Below are 26,797 nucleotides of genomic sequence, written 5' to 3'. Positions count from 1 at the left end.
ATGAGAAAAGATCAATTGTTTGATTTCTCATAAAGATGTAAATGAATCTTTTGTTTACTAGGTTTACAAAAGATTAGTGGGAGTTGATCATATTCCTAAATTTGAATATATATACATGATATATATTAATTTTCAAAATGAAAGGAATTCTTCATCATTAAAGTTATGACTTTAAACATTCTATAATGATAGAATGTATATGGGAGACATAGTCTATATACATGGGATGGAAATCTATAATGATAGATTTCAAGATATAATTGGATTATATCAATCCCTAAAATAGACAATGAGATGCTAGGAAGTTTCTCATATGATGATAAACTTCAATTAGAATGACAATTCTAGTGAGACTAGGAAGTTGTTCTTCTCAAAGGGAATGTACCCTTTGACTCCCAAAGAAATAATGCGTAAATAGAATCCTTTATGCATACGCAGAAAGGTGATTTATGTATTTCATATTGTATGAAAACATTGATATAAGTTGTACCTAGAACGGTACAAGATGATATCAGTGCAAGCCCAGGATCAGAACCATGGCAACTGTCAAGTGAATCCTTAGGTATTTAAGAAATACTAAGGATGGATTCCTCAAGAATGAGGAAGAATTAGAGTAACGTAATGGAAGCGTAAATGTATTAGATTATGAATCTAATCCATCATAGAATATCTCTTCATTATGAATGAAGTGATAATGAGATATCTCTTTATTATGACTAAAGAGATATTTGGGTGGAAACGTTAAAAGTAAATGACTTTAATGTGTTCCATCATGTATGCAAAATATATTGCCATATAGAAGCTTACAACATTGTTGTTTGGATGGGAAAGTTCATTCATGAACTCTCCATTCGGTTCCAACCAGAAAGTGTATGACACTAATGGGGCGATAGCTCAAGCCAGGGAATCAAGGTCTCATCAAGGTCCGAACTCAAATGAGAGGCTGAACCACATGATTGAGAATCATGTATAATGGTGACGTCGTTATTCTCAAGGTTGCTTCTATGGATAACATATAGATATCAATTGTCTAGGCCTACTACTTAGCCATTTATGAAATGACTACAGAAGAGGTATCATCACTGATGACTAAGCTGATTGGCTCTAGTGCAAGTGGGAGATTGTTGGAAATGTGCCCTAAAACCAATCATATGATGATACTTTATGGACATTTCACATGTTAAACTAATCTAGTTTAATATTAAGGGCAAACATTATTGTTTGAGCCGTCTCATATAAATGTTATATGCTTAAACGATAAGTCCAAGGAATATGTGATTGGAAGAATGCGATCTAAAGAAGTTAGATTCATGAGACCATTCTTTCGTTGACACATCCTAAACGTTCCTGATCATAGGATTGTCAATTGGGCATTGACAGTCCGTTAAGATCAGTACGTGCTATGTCTTCTCTCAGGGAGAGTGACTAGTCTCGAGTCATTGGTGTGTGTGACATCAAGACAAGTACGTAGGTGCTCAATAAAGAATGAGTTCACTGAACACGATCAACGAAGAGTTCTCATATTCATGTCACATGAGAACTCATGGTTGGGATAATGCAAATTAGTCTTTTGACCTGAGGCATCACAGTTGTCTTGTGGTTAGGTCCTTAATCTTTGATTATGTCAAAGTCACTCCATCAGGAGGGTGTCCATGGCATCGTTGGGGTTAAGCCACTTAGCCATGGAGGCAAGTGAATGCGCAACAAGGGATCTCTAACCTTCAAACTGTTTGAGGGAGAATACTCTATGATATGATTAAGAATCTTTGGCCAAAGTATGAATGAGATTTAGGAATGTGTTCCAAATCACATTCAAGGTAATCATATAAGCACAAGACTCACATTGGATAGTAGACATGAATAAACTATCAAACCAAACAATGTGGTCAAGAGTATTGTATTAGAGAAAGACCGTATTGCATTTGTAATCCTAAAACTGAATAGGTTCTCCACCTCTTCTGATTAGCTTGGGTAACCATGACATGCTGCTAGGCGTCAACCATGGTTTGTGGAAGCCCTAAAAGTGTATTATCACTAACGGGAGAATTGAAAGTAAGTTTCAATTCACAATCGATTAGAAAGAGTTTTAATCGCCCACTGCCTCGCTAAAAGGAACCTAATGGATCGTTCACCGAGTAAGGTAGAGTTTGAAGAAACAACGGAGATGAGTAAGAATAATTAAATGGTTTAATTATTTATCTAAGGCTAGGATTAATTAATATGTTAATTAATCAAACGAATAAGTTCGTTAAAGACCTCGGGTTAGTTTTGGGCCGCAAGGCCCAATGGGATTTGAATGTCAAGCCCATTAACTCAAGTTGTATGACAACTTGAATAAACAAAGGGCTTGAAAGCCCAATAAACCTATAGGCCGGCCATGTGTAAAAGAATAAGGCTTTTGGTCCATTAGGTCACTTATTTGAAGGGACTATATAAAGGACTTTATAGCCTAAAATTTACTAAGGGTTGTTTTTGGGGAAAGGATGAGAACACAAGCTCTCCTTTCTCTCTAAAAATTTCGGCCACCTTGGAGGGATCATCTAGCAATCAAACTCCTCCAAGGTCACTCATTTCTTCTTCATTATGTCTTGGTGATGAATCATTAGAGGTTCTCAATTTTGGGAACTTGGAGAAACCTTTTCATCCATCCAAATCCATGGATCTAAGATGCAAGGAATGAAGGCCCTCTCTTTGGGTGATTAGCCTTTGCTTATGCAAAGAGGAATCTACAAAGGTATTGATTTCTCAACTCACTTAAGTTTGAGTTGAGTCTTGGTTCACCTATCTACTAGGCTTTGAATTTCATGGGTAAATGTTTTGTTTTAAGTGCATACAAGCATGATTCCGCCTTTAATTGTTAATTGCATGCTATTGATGTTGCTTAAATGAACATGTTTTTCACAAATATTCCTTCAGTGTGAAGTGTGCATGGTTTTATAGAAGGGAAATGTCACTGCCATCATTAAGATTGGAGCTGGAATTGCACATGTGAGATGGAAGTGCATAAGTGAGCTGGAATGAATGGGTTTCTGAGGTGGTAGATGCACGGCACTAGGGGAATATGCATGCATATGGCTATTTTAATTGAACATGCATGTGTATTGGCTGCAAAGCTGAAATAGACAACCTGGAATTGGGTGTACAAATCTGGAAAGGGTATGAAAGTGCACGGCATGGGCAAGAGGGAGCTGGAATTGCATGGAATGATGGGATGAATGGATTTCTGGAATGATGGATGCACGGCATGGGCAATGTCCAAGCATGTGGGTTATTTAATTGAGATGCATGTGGATGTCTGCAAAGATGAAGTGGAGAAAGGTAATGGAATGCACGGCCAGGTTGTGAACATGCATGTGAATGCATGTTTTGGTGTTTAGAAGTGCATAAGTGAGCTGGAACCACATGGGATTTGCACGGCATGATTGTGTTTGTTGGTGTAAATATGGCTGAATGGTTTAATTAATGGGAGTGGATGTTTTTGGTGCAAAAGGGAGCTGGACAAGGCAAAGGAATACACGGCACAAGTTATGTGGAATAAACAAGGTGTCCGCATGTTTTTGCCTTGTTTAGAACCACCCAATGTGACTCCAATGCACCACTTTCCTAATCACATCTTCTCCTGAATTTCAGCAGCCACATTAGTCCTAGATTCCTCATTTGGACTTCAAATTAATTCCCAAGAATCATTTCCACGTTTGGAATAATGCTCAGCTACCAAAAGGAATGTTTTTTACTTCATTTGCCTTCCCATTGATCCAAATTCACACTTGGCTGCACACTAACACTAAATAATGTAAAATGCAACTAGTTTACTCCAAAAACATCACAAAGACGCCAAATAAGGAAGATATAAATGCATGCAAAATGTGACTTATCAACGTGGCACAAAAATAAAGATTGCCAAGGATGAAAGCGCTTGCAGTTTCCTAACAAAGAAAGGTTGGTACGAAGGTTGGATTGTAGTTGGGATTGGTCAGTAAAATTTTCGGTGGTACACAATTATTGATACGACTGCCCTACTTCAGGGTCAACAAAACTTCTCCATTTCGTGTCTTTCTTTAGCAATGAGGCTTTTCGCGTAAAGTCTAGTGGTGGTCGCCAAAGTGTTCTTTTAGAAGGTCATTAAGTCGTTAGAAAATTGTCAGCAATAGTCATTCCAAATTGCTCAAACATCATGTAAAGCTGGTATATTTCATGTTCGACGAGGTGGTATAATTATGATGTTAGAGTTCAAGAACTAAGAATGCTTACATCACGTATGTGATGATAACGATACTACCTAACCTATGCTCTGATACCAAACGGACACATCCCAACTCGGAATGTCCACCTAGACACCCAAATCGCGATGTGCTGGTCGACACCTGGAAGGTGACGACGCCATAAAGTGTAGTGATGCGGAAAATGTGAATAAATTAAAACCTAAAAGTGAACCCATATCACACAAGTGATGTCAGAGCACAGATAAATTATTGTAAAAGAAGAGTAATTACATTTATATCGAAAGAAAAAGTCTCCTACATAACAGCTTTTGCCAACAATCCTCGTTATCCCAAAACCTCTGCCACTAACATCCTGGAGCGACAAAAAACAAGGGTGAGTGGGCCTGAAAATAAAGTTTTGTAAAACCTTTTCGAAAAGTGTAACCCCTCGCTGTAAAACAAGTATATGGTTTCCTAAAAAATATTATAATAGTAGTATGTAGTAGGTACCCTGCAGTAGAAGTGAGTCAAAGATGTAGGGTACAACAACAAGGTATCTCAACATTACATCTCAAATCGATATCATAAGAAATCAATGCTCATTAATTTATGTAGGCACACAAGTCCATTGTAGAGATGTTCAGACAATGGAACAGACTGGGTGTAGGTTTTACATATTAGTACTATATCACATGAGCTGCGCTAATCCCATCACATACGAGTCCAACACATCACACAAAAGGACAGACTAGTACTTAACTCTGGATGCAAAGCAAATGTAAACGGTGCATGTGAACTGCACTTGAAGATAGTTCTTGGCCCAGGACAATACAAATAACTAAGAGACACCATGCAAACATGTAATAATGAGCAAATAAAATGCAAAAATGTCATGCCACAAGTTTATGCTCACAAATAATATTAAAAGCATAAAGTGTAAGAAAAATCTATTTGTAAAGCTAAACATGGCATGTCACATCATAATATATAAAAGCAGTTGTTGGAAAAAAAAATCACATATACATATATATATATATATATATATACACACATAGAAACAAAAGACCCACTCACAGATACTTGCGATGCCACATCCATTCGAGCTGGGAAAGTTGGAGTCTCTGATAGTAATCGCACCTATGCATAATATTAGGACCTATTAGTAAAACTCAACTTAAACGACTAAATTTGGGAAAACGGAGTGTAGATTCAGAATCAGAGTGTCGAAATACGCTAAGAAAGATCTCGGATAAATTTTATAAAAAGTCAATGGTCAACCGTAAAAGTCAATCGAGACGCCCCGGCAGTCAATTACGTTAAAAATTTGGAATTTTATTAAATGGATGTCAAAATGGACTCGGGACGTCAACATTATTGACTAGCATAAGAAGGGTAGTATGGTCAAAATGTGTAAAATGGTGCTGGTGTGTAAAACTGTTATAAAAGATTAGTTAGTTAGAGTTGTTAGCATTGGAAGCTTAGGAGATAAGATAACACTTGGGTATATAAGTGTGATAAATCTTGTAAACAATCTATCGAATGTAATACACTGAAAATCATATCTTTTCATCTCTTTCTCTCTATCATTCTCTCTCTTTATATTTCTAAGTATTTTCTGGTTTTTTTTTAGTTTCTGAGCACTGTTATCAGACATTAGCCTATGAGGGTTTCCGAGAAAATTTCGAAGAAGTCTACTAACCGTCAATGTTTAACTTTAATGAAATATTCCCTCCTCAGAAGGAATATTCTGTTAAAGTTAACTGGGAGTTAACGGAATATTTCAACAGGAATATTCCCTCCATTTTCAAAAATGGGCCTGGGATGGAACAAAAGCCCAAAGGTTTGGGTCGGGTTAGGGCTTAAGCCCTTTTTTTTTTTTCGAAAAGAATCTAGGCCGGTTTGCTGATCCGGGTTAGGGTTAATGGATTATGGATTTTGGGCCGATTCGTAAAAATGAGTACTATTCAAAAATAGTAAAATAAGATTGGAAAAGTGAAAGGAAAATTAAGGTCCACATGGAAGGTCTACTTGGCATCTCAGGGGTATTTTGATAATCTCACTACTACTGAGAATAAAATACGATAAATCTCAAGACAGGATGTCACATAAAATCCATAAAAGTGGTCCCTGAAATTGTCCACCATCAATCATTTTGGTCATTGAGTGAAACATTATGTTAAATAAGGATCAAAATGACAAAATTACCCTCAATTTAATAAATAGTAAGCCAAAATGATTTGAAAAAAATTGAGGGTATGTTTGTTATTTTATCCTTATTCTATGGAGATAGTTCACAAATTGACCAAAATGATTGATTGTGGACAAACTCAAGGACCAATTCTATTGATTTCAAATCTTAGGGACCAAAATGATGAGTAATGCAAATCTCAGGGACCATTTTGGCTAAAAAGCCTTATTTTTCTTTTGGTATGTTTTATTTCGTACACATTGTGTATTGGTATGTTTATATTATTCTCAATCCTATTTTTTCTAAATGTACTAAAAGAAAAACTTATTTTGGTACGTTTGATTTTAGGGAATTTAAAAATAGTTTAAACTGTTTTGGAAAGAAAATATCTTAAATCGTAGATAATCAGTGCTAAATTGTGGCATTATTGTGAAAATAAATTGAATCTAACCAACATTTTTTTTGGCCACTTAGTACTACGGTCTAATGGTATTCTTCTTCACTTGTAAGTGAGAGGTCTTAGGTTTGATTCTCGCCAAAAGTGAATTTGAACCACATTATTGATAGCTCATTGTGAGGCTAAGCCCACCACTCCCTTTTAGTGCAGATAAATATCATTTGTTCAAATAAATAAAAAAATACTAGTTTCTATTAACCAACTTTTTTTGTTACAATTATCTCTAATAGAGGATAGTGTAATCAAAATGCTAGATTACACGAAATTTGTTTCAATATCATGTGCATATTTTTTTTTTGGTCAGATTTTAGTAAAGATGGGTAGTGGCATGTCATGTAATTTTGGTAAAGAAAATGATTAATTCTGATACATATAGCACCAAAATTAGGACAAAAAAGTTTAATCAAATCACTAAAAGGCATGGATGTTTGATCTAAGAAATTTAAAACAGAGGCACTAGGCAACTCCGACTCAGGTGTACATGTGCATTAGGCAACTCCGACTTAGATGTTATCATGGATTGATTTATGAGTTGTACAAGTTGCATTAGGAAACTCCGACTCATGGGTTACCACCGAGTGATGAGCACTTGATTTATATTGTTGTTGCCAGTATATAATGATTTGGAATATTCTTGGATTTACTATTGATTTACATTTGATTTCATACTTATATGTAGTACGAATTCCTGGAACCTATACAGGTATTACAGGTATTACAGCGAGGGGTTATATTTTAAAAGGTCTTTATTAAAGCTTTATATTTTGGCCCACTCACTCTTGTTTTTACCCCTCAAGGGTCTAGTAGCAGATTTTTCGTATCGACTAGGATTCGTGGCAAGTCTTGGTATTGAAGATTACTCGACGGTAAGATTTTCAATCCACTCTACTGTACTTTACTTATCTTCTGACGTCACGTGTGAAATAGGGTCATTCCCGCTCATAGCGCATTCTCGTGTTTAGGCACTTTTAGGTTTAAATTTATTCACATATTCCACATCACCACACTTTATGGCTTCGTCACCTTCCAGGTGTTCGGCAACACATCTCAATTCGAAGTCTTAGTGGATAATTCGGGTCAGTATGTGTCAGTTTGGTATCAGAGCATAAGTTGGGTAGTATTGCATTCATCACACACGTGACGTAAGCATTCTTGATTCTTGAACCTAATTTTCGAATCTTGCCACCTCATCGAATACGAAAAATGTGTTAGTTTTTCCTAAGTTTGGGTAGTTTTGTCGACTTGTCGACATTTTAGAAGATCATTTTGGTGAATGCCTCTAAATTATAAGGGAAGAATTTCCCTGCCAAGGAAAGAGGTAGATTTGGGATAAGTTGATGGCCCTAAAGCAGGGCTACTATATTGATAGTTGTGTATCTCGAGGGGAGAATTTCCTATCAATTCCACTACTATCCAGCCATTTTTCCAATCTTTTCGAGTTAGGAAGCCATTGATAGTCTTGATTCCATGGCAGTACCCGTTAATGTTTCACTTACTAGAATCTTTACAAAGTTTTACTTTTCGTCGAAATTTTCAGAAAAGTCAAAGTGACTATGTAGTACTATAGGGGTAACACTCGACAAAAGAGCATATTGGGATAATCACTTTTGGTTCCTGATAGTACAAATTTTTCCAAAAACGGTAGTGATCATTCTGGATATTTAGGGGAAGATCGACTTCCGTTTAGGTTCACTCTAAAGTAGATTACTCGAAAATTCTATTTTTCGACTTTAGAACACTCCAACCAATACTAATTTTGCCACGTTACTTTTGGTGCTATACCCGTCATTTTGATGAGCATTGGCATGGGAGTAAGAATTGTTATATCTACGATTAGTAGAAATCTTCGACGTAGTAAGTATTTTCCTTAGAATTGTGGAACCAGTTCTTTACCAATAGACTAACTAATAGTTATTGCTGAAGCCTAAGAAACTAAATTTAGGAAAGTTAGGGGCAAACTCTGTATTTAGATAGTAAACTCACGGTTTGTTAGCCATATTACCTATTTAGGTAATCAAAACTTCTTCGTTTGGCCACACTTGATCACTTCCACAGGTAGACAGTAGAATCGAAAGATGAGATGATATCTCTATTGGAGTGATTTGAGTGTCAAGAAAACTGTGAAGACTTTTTAGTTTGTGTCGTAAAGTTGGTTAGTAGTATATTAAGTTTTGAGGATGTTTACCTGTGGCATCCATTCCCAAATTTTTACTTAGGAATCCACCAAATGTGAGAAGTAGAATACACCGTTGATCCACCTTATTAAACATTTTTCGAACAAGTCCTATATCAGTTTTCCTTATGACTTTTCGAACAAGTCCTACTTCATTGAAGGAACTTAGTTATTAAACACTTTATCTTGGAAATCTCAAACTTATCTGCAAAGGTGAAAGACTGAGCTTCAGGATTGTGCCTAGATTTTAGCAACTCCCTCGGATGACGATTAGAAACCATTATCCCCTACTTTGAGTTGATGGTCTAATCGACCAACCTTTGTAAATCGAGTTTCCTTGTGTAGTTTAACGAATTCATAATAGTATTGTAGACGACTATCTCATCTACTCTAGTAACGAGATTAAATTCTCCAATCATCAAAAGTCAACTTCACATCAAATTCCTCAAATATTGCCTTTGTGTAAATTGGTACTTTACCTGGGAGATGTGATTTACGTACATGATATTCTTTTCTTTTCTCCAAAAAGGGTAGTAGCGGAAGAAAGTTGGAATTCTCACAAAGTGTTGTGCTCAAGACAACTTTGGTCTTGTCGACCTTATTGACAAATGGTTATTGATTTTTGGACTATAGTGTTTTTCTTCACCTGTCGACCAAGGCAAATTAGTTTGGTTTGGGATGTTAATTATGAATAAACTTTTTGACAATGAACTGTTGTCTCACCTTACCTTTTCTTTACATTTTTCGATGACATTGATTATTTGAAAATCCATGATGACGTGTTCTCTGCATGATGAAGAATCACTTACACTTTCCAATGGTTAACTACTCAAATTGAACTCTAAATCACTAAACTAGACTTGAAAACAGAAAACTAAACTTAAACTACTCAAAATAAACTAAATTGATTCAAACCTCATAAACTAAGTTAAATTGACTCGAAACAGGAACTAAAGGGAAGTTTGGACGAATATTAAACCAAAAAAACTCAAAATACTAAATGAGGGGGGGTTGTTTTGACGAATTTCAAATTTAAACAAACAAACTTGTAGAAACAAGCTAAGGGGTACGAAATTGGGTGAATTAAGGGGGTGAAAGGCTAGCTAGGAGGTCCTTCTCCACACATGGCACATATGCATACAAATCGATTTCTAGTTATTCTTCCTATAAACCATAAATGACAATGGCCCAAGTTAACCGTGAACTGCACAAATTAACCATCGGATTTTCCTAAATTCATTGAATTGGACTTAACGACGCAACCAAATTATTTTTATCAAGTTCCCTACATGAACTGCATAATAGAGATACATATCAAAGATCATTAAGTTCTGTGAAAATTATAAGTATTGACATGACATTCGTAACTATGAACTGCATGATACTCCTGCCAAAAATTTACTTAACATGATCGTGACTAGCAACCTCCACTACTTGTAAATATAAGTTCATAACTATTAGGTGAAACTCCCTTATATTTTAGCATCAAATTCATGCATGCAAACTAAGTGGGGTCCCTTTAATCAACACACAAGAATAAGTTATCAATCAAACAGTTAAGTAAATTGCATTAACAATTTATGAAACGATAACTGGATGTAATCAATTCACATCACATATATGTTCCTGGCTTTGAATTCACCTCTAGCTAAAATAAAATTAGTTCCTCATGTTTGCAATTAAACAAAGACAATTAAAATTAAACATTGAAAACAAAAGATAGAATACACCTAGAAACGCTCAAACAATCCAAAAGTCTTGAATGACAGGCACGACTCCAAGCTTCTTCTTCTTCTTCCTTGTAAAGCTACGGCACAAGTGTGTTTTTTCTGATTTTAGGCTCTTGTGTGTGGTCCTCTAAATGGTACGGCATTGTTGTGTATTTATAGGCTGAGGGCACACGGCACAAGGTAGTTTTGGAGAAGGATTTGGCACTCCAAAGGTTGTGTAGAAAGGGATTGCACAACACAAACCAATAGGGACAAGGATCCAGGGTGCGGCAGATTTCTAGGCAGAAAAGGGGTATTGTGACAGGTTTCTAGAAGGACAAGGGATAAGGTATGTGGCACCCTTTTAGGAAAAGGTAAGGCCTTCTAGAAATCAGGTTTTTAGATGTCCTAATATGTAAATAACTCCCCCTTGCAGCTGGAATTTAGTTAGAATAGGATTAGGATAAGGTTAGGATAAGATGAGATAAGGTTTTGGATAATGTTCCTTCTCTTTAGTTGATTCCTTATCTTCTATGTCTTGATTTAGTTTCTTCAACTCTGTAGCACATTCCTAGCCTCTTTTGATCTTCAAAAATGTCCATGCACCCCGCTCCATGTATGTGCTATCCATTCCAAGTCCAAAGCTGCTCTATAACGCTCCAAATTCTTGCCACTTTTGCCATTTGAACCTACAAACACACGAAATAGCTTAAAACACTCTAATAAATATAAACTAATTGAGTAAATACAACAAAATAGGCTAACAAATTCGCATAAATATGCTCCTATCAAAGACATTGATTATTTGAAAATCCATGATGACGTGTTCTCTGGATGCTTCGACTGTGTTGAGTCAGCATGATGAAGAATCGCTTACACTTTCCAACGGTTAAAACCGCTCGAAATGAACCATCCTATTCTTGACTAGCATCAAGTGTTATTATCTTCATTTGAAACATCGGATGACACTTCTCGGTGAGAAAGGTGTCTAGAACCTTTACCAACCTTAGATTTTTCAAATACATTTTTAGTTGAGATAAACTAAGATTTCTGATAGTGATGATGGAAGAACTAAATCAACTCTATGATTGCCCTATCGTGTATTATCCCAATTGTGCAAATGTATTATTATTTAATGCAGCAAAAGACTTATGTATACTTGAATATTTTCAGCCTGTCCTATCCTACCTCAGTTGGAGTTCATAGGTATTATTTTGACATTACTTGCAAGATATCAAGATATGGTTTGAATAGTTGTAATTACTTATTGTATATGAAGGGAGTTGGGAAGTATAAACGTAAACTTTCACTACAAGGTATCTTGTACATGTGTAAATGATGATGATGCTTCGATGTTTATAGATAGACTTGATAAGTCAATCCATTTTTATTGTTCTAAAGGGACTGCATTTTTTTTATCACTTAGTAAAATTCTTCATTCATGAAATTGTCAGATTTCTCGGGCATTTAGACCATCGTATATTCTGATGGGGATTCCATATTCACCTCTTTGTGCTGGAAGGTATTCTAGTCAATTTTGGGTCCGTGTCTACCCTACTACACTTAGTATTATTTTTGAAACAAGCAAATCGTTTAGAGGAGTTGCTAGGACTTTGACATTAGAGTTATGTGAAGATACGATTACATTTCTAGTTTGGCTATGGTATTGTCTGAGCCTTAGTATAGAGATTTTACGCACTGAACATGTTTGAAAAATGAGTATTGCGAACATGTATTTGGATGATCGAGATTATGATATAGAAAAATTATGATTATTGTTAATGTTACCCATGAGGGTAGTGCGTGAGCACGATTGAGACTTGGATCATCGATGTATGTATATTTCCCAATGAGGGGCAAGATGGTAATATTGCACCCTCAGGAATTTTTACTTGCTTATTGAGACAATAGTAAGTTGTTGGTATTGCAGGCTGAAGACCGTAATATCAATGACTTATTTGTTGGGTTCGTTAAGCAAATAGACAAGTAAGTCATTCTATGTTAGCATTTGTATTTACTTATTTAGTTAGTTATTTATTGTCTGGGCTCGACCCAAAGATACTAAATGTTCATTTTCGGGGTATGTAACGCAACGAATGCTTAGGTGAAAAATAGTCTATGTTTAGTTTTAATTTTAGTACAATAACTTAATGTTTATACGTATATACCTTTTCCTATCTTCTGGAGTACATTATGTTAGCAAATGATTTCAAAATTTCGGGGACGAAATTTTTTAAGGTGGGTAGATTGTGACAACCCGTCCCTAAAATTTCGTTTTTATTTATTTTAATTGAGGGAATTGATGAAAAGGCCCTAAAGGCAAGGATTTTGACTTTTGTTAACCATCGTCTAGAAGAACGTATGACTTATTCTTTTGGTGTATTTGTGTAATACTCGTTGGTACGAACGCATAGGCGAAAGCCGTTCGTGAGTCCGGGTTATAACGGTATAGTTACAGACATTTGAAGTTGTTTCACTAAATTATAGATTTAAAGGAAAGTAAACTCCCACCATGTGGGAATTGTAACCAATTAGAGAAACAGGAAAGGAAGGAGCAACCAATCAGAAAAGGGGGGAGGGGGTGGGGAAGGAAAGGACAAAACAAAAAAAAAAAAAAAAAAAAAAAAAAAAAAGGAAAAAAGCCCAGCTTCCCGTGCACCAGCCCGACTGCATTTCCGACGGTTTCCGCCATTCTTTCTATCGATTCATCACCATTCATCACCGACAACCTCTTCCTTAACCTCCCTCTTCTATCTCCACCCAAATTTGAGGATTTTTAAGGTCCAATTCGTGTAAAACCCTATCGGTGCACTAGAGGTGCTCGACTGTGATTCCTCCAATCCGGGGAGTTTAACCACCCACCACCACCCTTAATCAACTCCCCTTGGACCCAAGAACAAGACCCAACTGGTTATTGGAGTGTTGGAGCACCGAGGAAGTCGAATGCACCGAGTAAGTCAAATCGAAGAACACCCACCTTAGGGTTTCCTACGGGTTTGAAACAATTTGGAGCCTTTCCCAGCCAAATTGGATTTGGCCACATGTATAAAGTTTTCTCTACTCCCTGAGATCTTCATTTCTGTAAATTTTGAGAATTTTTAGATATAGTTGAATTTTCCGGCGAATCAGGGCGGCCGACCGTCGTGTGCGGCGGCGAGTGAGCGGAGTCACCCCCTGACCTTTCTAAGTTAAGTTTGACACCCCAATTCCATAGATGAAGTCCGATTGATGAAATCTCATCATTTGAGCATAGTTTTGATAAAGACTGCTACTTGAACATTATGTGAATTGACGATCTGACCGTCGGATCGTCACCAAACTTTAATACATTATAGTATATAATATTTGAGGATATTAGAAACTTGTAGATTGGGAATATGACACGTGGATCTTCCCGAATTGGATTTGTAAGTGCGGAAAATAAAATGTTGACCTCTACTTGAATTGGAAATTGACGGAGATCCAACCGTTGGATCGTAATGAAACTTTAGTATGATATTTTAGGAGCAAACTTTGGATCTTTGGAAGTTACGGATCGGAAATCCGAGATACAGATCTTTCGGATTGAGTTACGTAGGGTTGTGGACACTACCGTTGATCTTTGACTGATTGACTTTTGGTCAATGAGTCTCAAATCATTCTAGAACGTCATTGGGATGTGTTTTATGTAAGTTATGTGTTCTATTGAAAGAGTTCTGAGACGTGACTGAATAATTGTTCTAGGTGAGGATTGTTCGTGACGTCTTGATATTCGTGCTAGGGAGTTGTAGTGCGGACCTCAGGTGAGTGGGTCATTTCCTTTTATCGTATATATGTCCTTGATGGTTCCACAAAATGCTTTTAAATTGATTTATGCATTTCATGCCGTGTCATATATATATTTGTATATTCTAAAATACTATGATATGGTTGAGGTTTAGATTGCATTGTCATACAGGTTGCATTAGCCAACTCCGACTCAGGTGTTATCATGGATTGCTTTATGAGTCGTACAGGTTGCATTAGACAACTCTGACTTAGGTGTTATCATGGATTGCTTTATGAGTATAGGTTGGGTTACGCAACTTCGACTCGTGGGTTACCATAGATTGATGAGCACATGATTTATATTGTTGTTGCCGATATGTAGTGATTTGGAATATTCTTGGATTTACTATTGACTTACATTTGATTTCATACTTATATGTAGTATGAATTCCTGGAACCTATACAGGTATTACAGCGAGATGTTATATCGTTTAAAAGGTTTGTATTAAAGCTTTATATTCTGGCTCACTCACTCTTGTTTTTACCCCTCTAGGTTCTAGTAGCAGAGATTTCGTATCAACGAGGATTCGTGGCAAGTCTTGGAATTGAAGATTACATTCGACGGTATGATTTTCAATCCACTCTATTGTATTTTATTTATACTCTGACGTCACATGTGAAATGGGGTCATTCCCGCTTACATCGCACTCTCGTGTTTAGGCACTTTTAAGTTTAAATTTATTCACATATTCCACATCACCACACTTTATGGCTTCGTCACCTTCCAGGTGTTGGCCAACACATCTCAATTCAGAGTCCTAGTGAATGATCTGGGTCAGAATGTGCCAAAACGTGCCTAATATATGTAACAATACATGAAAAATAATTTACCTACAATTAGAGAAGTATTATTGATAGGAGCATATTCATGCGACTTAAATGGCTTGTTCTCGTACGTTTACGTTATGTTTCTCTAGTTATTTTAGTCCTTTATGCTTCTTTTGTGTGTTTTCAGGTTCTAAGGGCTTAGGGAGCAAGAAAGTGCATTTTGAGGCTATTTGGAGCATTTTTGGGCATGGATTGGATAGCTTAATCATGGAGCAAAGAGGATGGACGAAATTGAAGCCTTGTATGCTCTTTGGGGACATCAAACAAAGGGCCTAGCCCAATCAAACAAATCCTTTGAGCCATGGAAAACCTCTAGCCCAATCAAACATATTATGCCATGCAAACCAACCTATTTTAGGCCCATTCTATGTACTTAAACCCTAGCCCTTTAAACTAGCCCTATTATGATTTATTCACTTCCATACTCTTCTTAATTCCACATGCATTCACACACATGCACATCATTCACTCACATTACCTAGCCACATGCTTTCCAAGCTTTCCCCCTTAATCATTAAGCAAAACATTCACACACATGCACCCAAAACACATTGCCGTGCAATGTGTTTCCATTTTCTGCACCTTTCCTCCTTGCAAACACATGCATTCATCATTATAACCCACCTACATTCTACCTAATCCACATGCCTTCCCAACAATATAATTGAGCCAACACATGCATCCAAACAAAGCCAACCTAGCTAACCCTACATGCATTTCTTTATTCATTCTTCATCACATGCATTTTCACCACCATTCACACACACATTCACCCTTTGTGCCGTGCCTTCCCTCTCCTATTTCCAACCACATTCTTCCACTTCCCACTTCATCATTACACCACCTAATCCACATGCACTCCCATCCATTTCATCATTGCATTCATCACCAAAGAACCAACAACAATGCCGTGCATTACTCATCAATTCAAGCCACATTCCACATGTTTTCACAACCTAATTCACATGCACATTCAGCCACCTTTCTCCCAAAAACAGTGCACATGCATTCATTATTCATTCACTTTGCATTCCCTTTACATATACACCCCACATGTCCCTTTCCATCATTCAACACATGCATCACAACCCCAAAACTAACACAAAACAACTCAATGCCGTGCACTCCTTTAGCATTTCCAGCTTTTCCCTTTACATTTCACATGCATTCCATACTTCTCCTAGCTATTTTCCATCATTATTTCAGCCACCATTCACTCTTTAACCCACACACACTTCACACAAACAACATTCACATGCATTCACATGCATTTCCAACACAAAACACACTCAAAACCGTGGCCACCTTTGCATTTCAGCATTCCCATTTGCATTTTCAGATTTCCAGCTTTCCAACCTAGCCAAGTCACATGCATTCATTCATAATCATTCACCAAACATGCAGCCACATTTCCACCCACCTCCTAGCTGTCATGTTCCCTCCATTACTCCTATAAATACCCTTGCATTCATTCATTCATATATCATTCCATTCACAACACAAACACACATCCCTTGCCGTGCATATCCTTCCATTTCTGTGCAGTTTTTCTCCTCCATTGCAGCCACTATCCAACCACTTCCCATCCCTCCAAAACACTTCACACCATCACACAACCTATCCTTAGACCTTGTGCTACAACAACGAGGAAAAGAAGAGTGCCTAAACGTTCATACAATTCAAGTTTGAGTTGTTGGAATGTTTAGGTGTTTCTTTGATTTCAATGTTTAATTTCAATTCTCTTTGTTTTGTAAGTATGAGGAACTAAACCCCCCTTAGCTAGGGGGTGATTCGAAATATATGTTTATGCTTGCAATATGATTTGATTACTTTTAATTACGTTTCATAAGTTGTGAATTCAATTTGTTTAACTATTTGATTGATATCCTATTTATGTATGTTTATTAAGAATGAACGCTTAATTTTCATGCATGAATATGACGCTAGAATATAAGTGAGTTTCACGTAATAGTTATGAACTTATATTCACAAGTAGTGGAGGTTGCTTATAAACAATCGCGTTAAACAAATTCTTGGCATAAGTTTCATGCAATCATAGTAACGAATGCCTCGTCAACACTTATAGTTTTCATGTTGCTTAATGATTCTTGCTTGTATCTCTATTATGCAATTCATGTAGGGAACTTGTGAGGAATGCTTTGGATTGTCGTATGCAATCATCCAATTCATTAACTTAAGGAAAACTTGACGGTTAATTTAAGCGGACCTAATTAACCCGGGGCGTTGAGAATTCATGGTTTATTGAAAAGCAATTAGACATCGTTTTGTATGCAAGTATAACATATGTGGAGATGAACCCCTTAGCTAGCTTCCCATCCATTCATTTCCGTCAAATCCATATTTACAATCTATTTTGTTTCCAAGTATCCATTTTAGTTTAAATTCGTCCAAATCCAATTCCCCCCTATTTCGTTGAAGTCTTAGTCTTAATCTTTCTTATTTTTAGTTTTGCTTTCTTCGAGCATTAAATAGTGTTTTATATTGTGTTTTTACGTTTTTAAGTCAAATCCAAGTGATAAACAATGTCACATCCCGGCCCGGGGCGGATCACTTCCCGGGCCCGCTCCACTACCGTAGCACGATATTGTCCGCTTTGGGCTTACTATTCCCTCACGGTTTTGTTTTTGGGAACTCACGAGCAACTTCCCAGTGGGTCACCCATCATGGGATTGCTCTAGCCCCCTTCTCGCTTAACTTCGGAGTTCCTACGGAACCCGAAGCCAGTGAGCTCCCAAAAGGCCTCGTGCTAGGTAGGGATGGGATATACATATAAGGATCACTCCCCTGGGCGATGTGGGATGTCACAATCCACCCCCCTTAGGGGCCCGACGTCTTCGTCGGCACACTCGCGACCAGGGTTAGGCTCTGATACCAAATTGTCACATCCCGGCCCGGGGCGGATCACTTCCCGGGCCCGCTCCACTACCGTAGCACGATATTGTCCGCTTTGGGCTTACTATTCCCTCACGGTTTTGTTTTTGGGAACTCACGAGCAACTTCCCAGTGGGTCACCCATCATGGGATTGCTCTAGCCCCCTTCTCGCTTAACTTCGGAGTTCCTACGGAACCCGAAGCCAGTGAGCTCCCAAAAGGCCTCGTGCTAGGTAGGGATGGGATATACATATAAGGATCACTCCCCTGGGCGATGTGGATTGTCACATCCCGACCCGGGGCGGATCACTTCCCGGGCCCGCTTCCACTACCGTAGCACGATATTGTCCGCTTTGGGCTCCGACCACGCCCTCACGGTTTTGTTTCTGGGAACTCACACGAGAACTTCCCAGTGGGTCACCCATCATGGGATTGCTCTAGCCCCCTTCTCGCTTAACTTCGGAGTTCCTACGGAACCCGAAGCCAGTGAGCTCCCAAAAGGCCTCGTGCTAGGTAGGGATGGGATATACATATAAGGATCACTCCCCTGGGCGATGTGGGATGTCACAAACAATCCCTCCTAATCCCCGGTCCAGAACGATCCCTACTTATACACTTCACTACAATTGACAAAAAGAGGGTTTAATTTGTGTGCGCATAATTCTCGCATCAATTATTTGATTCAAAATATATAATATGGATTTAGTATAATTTTTTTTTAATAATTGGAACAAATTAATTTACTTCCCAATTAATGCAATATATATATATATATATATATATATATATATCTCAATAAAGGTAAATTTTTGGTATGATACGGATATAATTAATGCAATACAATAGTTTATATATTTTATTTCATTTTTTCTACATCTTTTAATTTGGAATAAATTTAGGGATTTGGGAAAGTGGTATGGGTGTAAATAAAATGTATTAGTAGGTCAATAGTGTTTCGATGTGACTGCATATTTTAAATTTAGATTTTTATTGAATGTTTATATGTAGATGAGTTTTTATCTAAAAATCATGAATTGTAAGGGCTAAGATCTAAAGCACCAACATGATCAAAATGATGGGATTCAAAAGGAACGTCCATTTCTAACTTCCAGGGACAAGATTAGAAACGTAAAACAGAAAAAGGTTAAGTTCGGAAATAGAAAAGCGTTGGCGGTGGAGCAGGAGCAAAAAATAAGCCAAATCAAGTAATCAATCATCAACCACGAAAAAGAAAGAGAAAAAGAAAAAAAAGGAAGAAGAAGGAGGTTGGGGGATCGAAATCGAATAGAGAAGGGGAGCCAGCGAGAGGTTAGGGCGCTACAGATTGGATTGGGGGTGGTTGAAAGTAGTAAATAGCATTACACATTTTTTATTACAAGAGTGGGATAAAAACTTGTTCTTCTTCTCTTTCTCACGCTCCCCCCCCACCCCCCCTTCTGTTCGTCTCCCTGAATGCCTTACCAGTGTTCAGGGTAACAACTACAATTACAGCAACTTGTTCATCTCTGTCGATTTCTTCCTTTCTCTCGATTTCCTTACGTATAAATTGTTGTGCATGTTTCAGACTATCGTGGCGATTTATGTGCGGAGGAGCGAGGGAGAAATAGGTTGCTTCTTCAATTCAAATTTTTATCTGTACATGTATATTTTGTTTGTTGGTTTCATTTAGGTGTTACGTTGTGATTTTTTGGGTTGGTAATTGGAATGTAATGAAATTATTATCAATAAATAAATAATGAAAGCAAATATATATATACATGCAGGAGGTTGCGACGTAACGTATTGATGCGAAATGGAGACAAGTTGGTGTGTAACTTTGGTCATTCACAAAGTATGAGATTGAATTCGTTCCAGCATATTTGCCACTCTCCGGTCAGATCATTAATTCACGTCTTTCTGTACAGGGTCTTTCTTTCTTTTATTTCCACAATTTACATGTTAATGTTCTCTTGCTCTCCTCAACCAATTTCTTTTCTTTCTTTCGTTCTTTCGTTCAATAGATTTGCTCAAGAAAAAAATAATCGTATCAAGTTACTCAGTTTTTAACATTGGACATATGATCGTGTCAGGTATTAACACTTGAGTTGTTTATTAATTAGAAAGATAACTTTCTGAAGATATGCATTCTGATGAACGGACATCAATGAGAATATTGTCGAGTGACATCTGAATTAGTTTACTACCATCCAGAAAAGATAAAAAAAACGAAGATACGTTTTAGAATGTTGATCTTACGAATTCAATGCCACATTAATTGTGGTTGCTAAGACTTTCGTGATATGGATATCGTTATTGTTGCTAACATTTTATAGAATGCATATTGTTCTTGTTGGAAATTGATCTTAATTTAATTGTGCTTATGTCAAATATGCAGATTTATGTAACCTAACTTGCCAAGGAAGACTAATTCTCAGGGGATCTTTTGAGAGGAACAAGTGCCTCTGGCATGCACTGCTTCCATTCTTATTTGCATGAGAATTGTCAAAATGGCTGTAGCAGTTGATCAACATCATGGATTCAAGACATTTAGCCGATCCCAGAGATGCAGATTACAGTCCTACACTCAACTTGATTATAACATTCTTGCCCACTCCTTAAAACATGCATTCGGTAATGCTAATTTTCACAAAAGCTTCTCCACCCCATGTCTATCCCTAACCACTGCATCAGAGGAAGATTTTGACACTAATCCAAGAATTGAGATTGTTGGTGGCAGTAGGATACCTAGGGTACATGCTCTTGTAGTCGAGGTTGCCATATCTATGGCGTCTGGTGCCGACCTCCTGCCAGTGTCAAGTGGACTAGGCGGTGCCTACTACTTATGTAGCAAAAATGGTGACAATATTGCTGTGGCAAAGCCCATAGATGAAGAACCTTTAGCTTTCAATAATCCTAAAGGTCTCGGAGGCAGGATGCTGGGCCAACCAGGTTTGAAACGCTCAGTTCGGATTGGTGAATCTGGAATCCGAGAATTGGCAGCATATCTCCTTGACCACGGTGGATTCGCTGGTGTTCCTCCAACAGCTTTAGTGAAAATTTCTCATGTTGCATTCCACATTAACAAAAATGCAGCCGCAATTTCAGCTTCACCCTATAAGATTGCTTCTCTGCAGCGCTTCGTGGATCATGACTTTGATGCTGGAGAGTTAGGTTCTTCAGGCTTTTCAGTAGCTGCTGTCCATCGTATTGGAATTTTTGATGTAAGACTCCTGAATCTTGACAGGCATGCAGGCAACATGCTTGTTAAGATATACGAGCAGCACAACTATGCAGCTGGGGTGCTTGAGCTTGTACCTATTGACCATGGTCTTTGCCTTCCTGAGTGGCTTGATGATCCATATTTCGAATGGTTGCACTGGCCTCAAGCTTCAGTTCCTTTTTCCGAGTCTGAAATCGAGTACATATCCAAACTTGACCCCCACAAAGATGCGGAGCTTCTACGAACTCAGATTCCTTCTTTACGGGAGGCTGCTATCCGTGTTCTTGTGCTATGCACCATCTTCTTGAAGCGGTCTGCTGCTTCAGGACTCTGTCTTGCTGATATAGGAGAAATGATGACTCGGCAGTTCTGTGCCGATGAGGAAACGTTGAGTACATTGGAGAATTTGTGCATGCAAGTTAAGAATGCCATGCCTACTAGAGACAACGAGAAGAAAGGAGAAATTGGAGAAGTTGAAATATTTGAATCAGACAATGAAAGTAAAGAAGGGTTTAATGAGGATATGGATCTTCCGAGCCATCCAGAAATTATCATGTCAAGGTTTTCATCAGCGGGATCAATGACTGGGTTGACCGATGCATCTCTGTCTCCTCTATTCGAGGAAAATGATCAAACTGTTGACAACTATGATAGAAACACTATAATAGGCAGCAACAATGTTGGTGATGATGGAACTACTAGTGATGGTGGCGGTCGTAAGGTAGGGGTTTTGATGAAGAGCGGGAGTTTCTCAGCAGCGACCCTCAGTTGTGAAACTGGGGAAGCAATAACATTTGGAGACATGAGTGGAGACGAATGGGAATTGTTCTTGGACCATTTTGACAAGTTTTTGGCGCACAAACTGGAGGAGGGCAACAAGTGCTTGAGCTCGAAACTGAGGTTGGGAACTTCCTGCAACTTCTGAGAATTAATCTTATGGAGTGACTGTACATTATTGTCAAATGAAACGATGCTAGATAGAGTAGATTGTAAATAAATACATACCATTTCACCGATTTACCAATTTACCATAGGTAGGTACAACCTCTAAAGGAGGAGTTGAGATCGGTGGAAACGCCATCCTTCCTTTCTATGTACGTACCTGTCAGTCTTCTACGTTATCTTGTATTGTTGCCCTGCACTGGCATAGAATTGCTTCTCTTGCACATGTTTTTGCTTGGGAAGGATTGAATTGTTCAGACGGTTGATATTGTTAACAAGTTTTCTTTCTTTTATTTATTTTTTTCTTCCAAAGTTACTCTTTTTCTTTTTGAGTTAAATAAGAATTTGTTGAGATTCAGGTGATCAATTTCAATCGAGTTAATATTACTTTATCTAACCCAACTCACCTATTGGATGGGTGGTCGGGTTTCTATCCAAAAGTAATTTGTAAATTTTACAAACCTATCCATTTCAGTAGAGTTGGTCGGTAAACCTAGTAGAACGTCAAGGACGTTTTCGTAATTTTCTAGCGTTAGGGAATAAAATAGGATTAAAATTGGAATGGGATGTGACAAGTAAACCCACTAGAATGCCCACCCTAATTAAAAGAAGTAAAAATAGGAGAGTGAAAGAGAGATTAATTCGGACTTGCTTGCAAGGAATTTGAAGACTAAACGGTACATATTCTAGTTTACTCCAAAATGCATGGTTTTTAGTAACAATATCCATCCTCAACGGGAACAAATTGCCTCTCAGATAGATAGTTAGGGGTGATGTGATATAAACTAACACACAAATTAAACCATTTTTAGACAATTGTAGTATGCGTAAGTAGGGATTGTTCTAGGCTGGGGATTAGAAGGGATGCTAATCTACACTTATTTAACTCAAAAATAGAAAACTAGACTCAAACAACTCAGAACAAGCTAAACTGACTCAAATAACACAAAACTAAGTTAAATTGACTCAAAACAGGAACTAGAGGGTGATTTGAATGAAAATTGACTAACTTGACTCAAAACATAAAAGGGGAATGTGTTTTGGCGAAAATTTACTTAAAACTAATAAGTTGCAGAACTAAGTAAAGATTGCACGAAATTAAGGTGACTTAAGGGGTGAAAGGCTAGCTAGAGGATTCTTCTCCACACATGAACCATATGCATACAAATCAATTTCCAGTTATTTTTCCTATAAACCATGAATGACAATGCCCCAAATTAATCGTGAACAACACTAATTAACTCTCAGATTTTCCTAATTTCATTGAATTGGACTCAGTGACGCAATCAAATTATTCTTATCAAGTTCCGTATATGAACAGCATGAAAGAGATACATATCAAAGATCAGTAAGTTCTATGAAAATCATAAGCATTGACAAGGCATTCACAACTATGAAAAGCATGATACTCCTACCATGGATTTACATAACGCAATCATGACTAGTGACTTTTACTACTTGTGAATATAAGTTCATAACTATTAGGTGAAATTCTCTTATATTTTAACATCAAATTCGTGCATGCAAACTTAGTAGGCCTCCTTAATAAACATACAAGAATAAGTTCTCTATAAAACAGATAAGTAAATCGCATTCATGTTTTATGAAACAATAACTGGATGTAATCAATTCATATAACACATATGTTCATGGCTTTGAATTCACCTCTAGCTAAAATGAAATTAGTTCCGCATGTTTGCAATTAAACAAGACCAATCTAATTTAAAATTTAATTAAAACTAAGGATAGAAAGAACCCAGAAATGCTCCAGCACTCTAATGACCTTGGATGGCAGGTCATGACACAGAGCTCTTCTTCTCCTTCCTTCCTTGCAAAGTTGCGGCATTATGTGTTCATTTTTCTAAATTTCTCTCTTTAGCTCCCCCTTTATGAGGCAAATGTGTGGTGTATTTATAGGGCTAGGAGGCACAGCAAAGGCTGTCAAGGAGAAGGATTACACGGTACAAACCAAGAAGGAAAAGGACTAGGGTGTTGCGGTAGATTCCTAGGGGAAAAGGGTTAGCTTGTGCGGCACAAATCTAGGGTAGAGGATAAGGCTTTTAAAACCAAATATTTAGTTGATTTAATGTGAAATTGATTTCCCCTTGCAGCTCGAATTAAGGTAGGATAAGATAAGATAAGGTTAGTTTGGATAAGGTTTAGATAAAACAGGACTGGATAAGGTCTCCTTGTTTTCAGCCGATTGCAAGCCTTAATAAATTCTTCCTGATTCCTTACACATTCCTAGCACCTTGTGATAGGAGCATATTCATGCGACTTAAATGGCTTGTTCTCGTGCATTTACGTTATGTTTCTTTAGTTATTTTAGTACTTTAAGCTATTTTCGTGTGTTTGTAGGTCCAAAGGGCTAAAGGAGCAAAAAGATGCATTTTGGAGACTTTTGGAGCACTTTTGGGCTAAGGATGGATAACCTATGCTTGGAGCCAAAGTGTTGGACAAAATTGAAGACCTAATTGAAGACCAAAGTGTTGGAACCTTGTTCCCTTTAGTTTTAGGACATTTAAACCTTTCCTATATCCTTAGCCGTGCATAACATTCCAACATTCCACTCCTTCATTTCAGCCACACTCCCACATATCATTACTTATCATCACCACTTATCACTTATCATAATCACCCATAATCATTCACTTAAATCAGCCACATGCATTCACCCTTTAATCCATGGCAGCCACCAACCAACCTAGCTGTCATGTTTCCCCTTTCATCATTCCCTCACATTCTTTAATTCAGCCAACACATGCTTACACATGCATTTTCAGCACCAAAGAATCATTGCACATGCATTTCCAACCCACATGCATCATTTAATCATTCAAACATGCAGCCACATTCACTTTACCTAGCTGTCATGTTCCCTCTCCCATCCATTTCATCATTGCACCACCAATTCAACACATGCATTCATCATAATTCACAAAACAAATCAGCCACAACACACAAACATCCATGCCGTGGGTTCCATTGCATTTCCAGCTATTCCACATGCTATTTCAGCCACATCCCTCCATAATCATTCAAATCCCTGCCATGCATATGCTCTTCCATCCATTCTCTCCCTATAAAAACCATACACACTTCACACAACATTCATTCATTCTTCCATACACATTTCAGTCACAAACACCAACCATTCCCTTATAATCCAAACACCATTCCTCCTTCCATTTTCACCACTCCCCCAAACCATTCACACCATCAAACTATCCTTAGACCTTGTGCTACAACGAAGAGGAAGATAAGAGGGCCTAAACGTTCATACAATTCAAGTTTGAGTTGTTGGAATGTTTAGGTGTTTCTTTGATTTCAATGTTTAATTTCAATACTCTTTGTTTTGTACGAATGAGGAATGGAAGAGAAGAGGACCTAAACGTTCATACAATTCAAGTTTGAGTTGTTGGAATGTTTAGGTGTTTCTTTGATTCTCTTTGTTTTGTATCATGAGGAACTAAACCCCCCCTTAGCTAGGGGGGGATTCGAAATATATGTTTATGCTTGCGTTTTGATTTGATTACTTCTAATTGCATTTCATAAGTCGTGGATTCAATTTGTTTAACTGTTTGATTGATAACTTATTTATGTATGTTTATTGAGAGTGCACGCTTAATTTTCATGCATGAATATGACGCTAGAATATAAGTGAGTTTCACCTAATAGTTACGAACTTATATTCACAAGTAGTGGAGGTTGCTTATAAACAATCGCGTTAAACGAATTCTTGGCATAAGTTTCATGCAATCATAGTAACGAATGCCTCGTCAACACTTATAATTTTCATAGAGCGTAATGATTCTTGCTTGTATCTCTATTATGCAATCATGTAGGGGACTTGTGGGAAATGTTTTGGGTTGTCGTATGCAATCATCCAATTCAATAACGTTAGGAAGATTTGAAGGTTAATTTAAGCGGACCTAATTAACCCGGGGTGATGAGTTTCATAATTTATTGAAATGCAATTGGAAATCTTTTTATTATGCAAGTGTAACATGTGTGGAGATGAACCCCTTGGCTAGCATCCATTCATTCCATTTCATCAATTTCATATTTACATTCTGTCTAGTTTATTAACTAGTTTCGTTATTTCAATTTTCGTCCAAAACAAATCCCCCTTTAATTTGAAGTCTTAGATTAGTTAGAAAGTGTTTTGATTTGTGTTTCTAAGTATTTTGATTCAAGTTTTCATCCAATTTCGTCCAAATTAGTGTAGGTGCTCAAAACTGCCCGGAAAGTGGTTTTTAGGCAGTTTTGGGTCTTCTAGTTGCTGTTTTGGGTTTTAGGTTTGTTTAAGTGTTTTAACTTTTAGTTTTGCATTCTTTGAGTCTAGTTTAGTGTTAAAGTGTCTTAATTTGTGTTTTAAAGTGTTTTGAATCAACCTATAA

At 37.4% G+C, this 26,797-nt stretch overlaps 1 protein-coding gene across 1 annotated transcript; it reads left to right on the top strand.

Annotated features, from left to right (window-relative positions):
- The first annotated feature begins 19,074 nt into the window (after positions 1 to 19,074).
- LOC103929157 (phosphatidylinositol 4-kinase gamma 8-like) lies at positions 19,075 to 22,972 on the top strand. The gene is made up of 4 exons (XM_009338304.3): positions 19,075 to 19,728; positions 19,821 to 19,863; positions 20,020 to 20,128; positions 20,631 to 22,972. Exon 4 carries the CDS (start codon positions 20,728 to 20,730, stop codon positions 22,378 to 22,380), a length of 1,653 nt encoding a protein of 550 aa, XP_009336579.2. The 5' UTR covers positions 19,075 to 19,728; positions 19,821 to 19,863; positions 20,020 to 20,128; positions 20,631 to 20,727; the 3' UTR covers positions 22,381 to 22,972.
- Positions 22,973 to 26,797: the final 3,825 nt, after the last annotated feature.

This window comes from the organism of the source record quoted next, unplaced genomic scaffold (genome assembly GCF_019419815.1).
Source record: "Pyrus x bretschneideri cultivar Hongxiangsu unplaced genomic scaffold, Pyrus_bretschneideri_v1 Contig72, whole genome shotgun sequence".
In the NCBI taxonomy this organism is placed as follows: Eukaryota; Viridiplantae; Streptophyta; class Magnoliopsida; order Rosales; family Rosaceae; genus Pyrus; species Pyrus x bretschneideri.
This window is presented reverse-complemented; position numbering and strand designations above follow the sequence as displayed.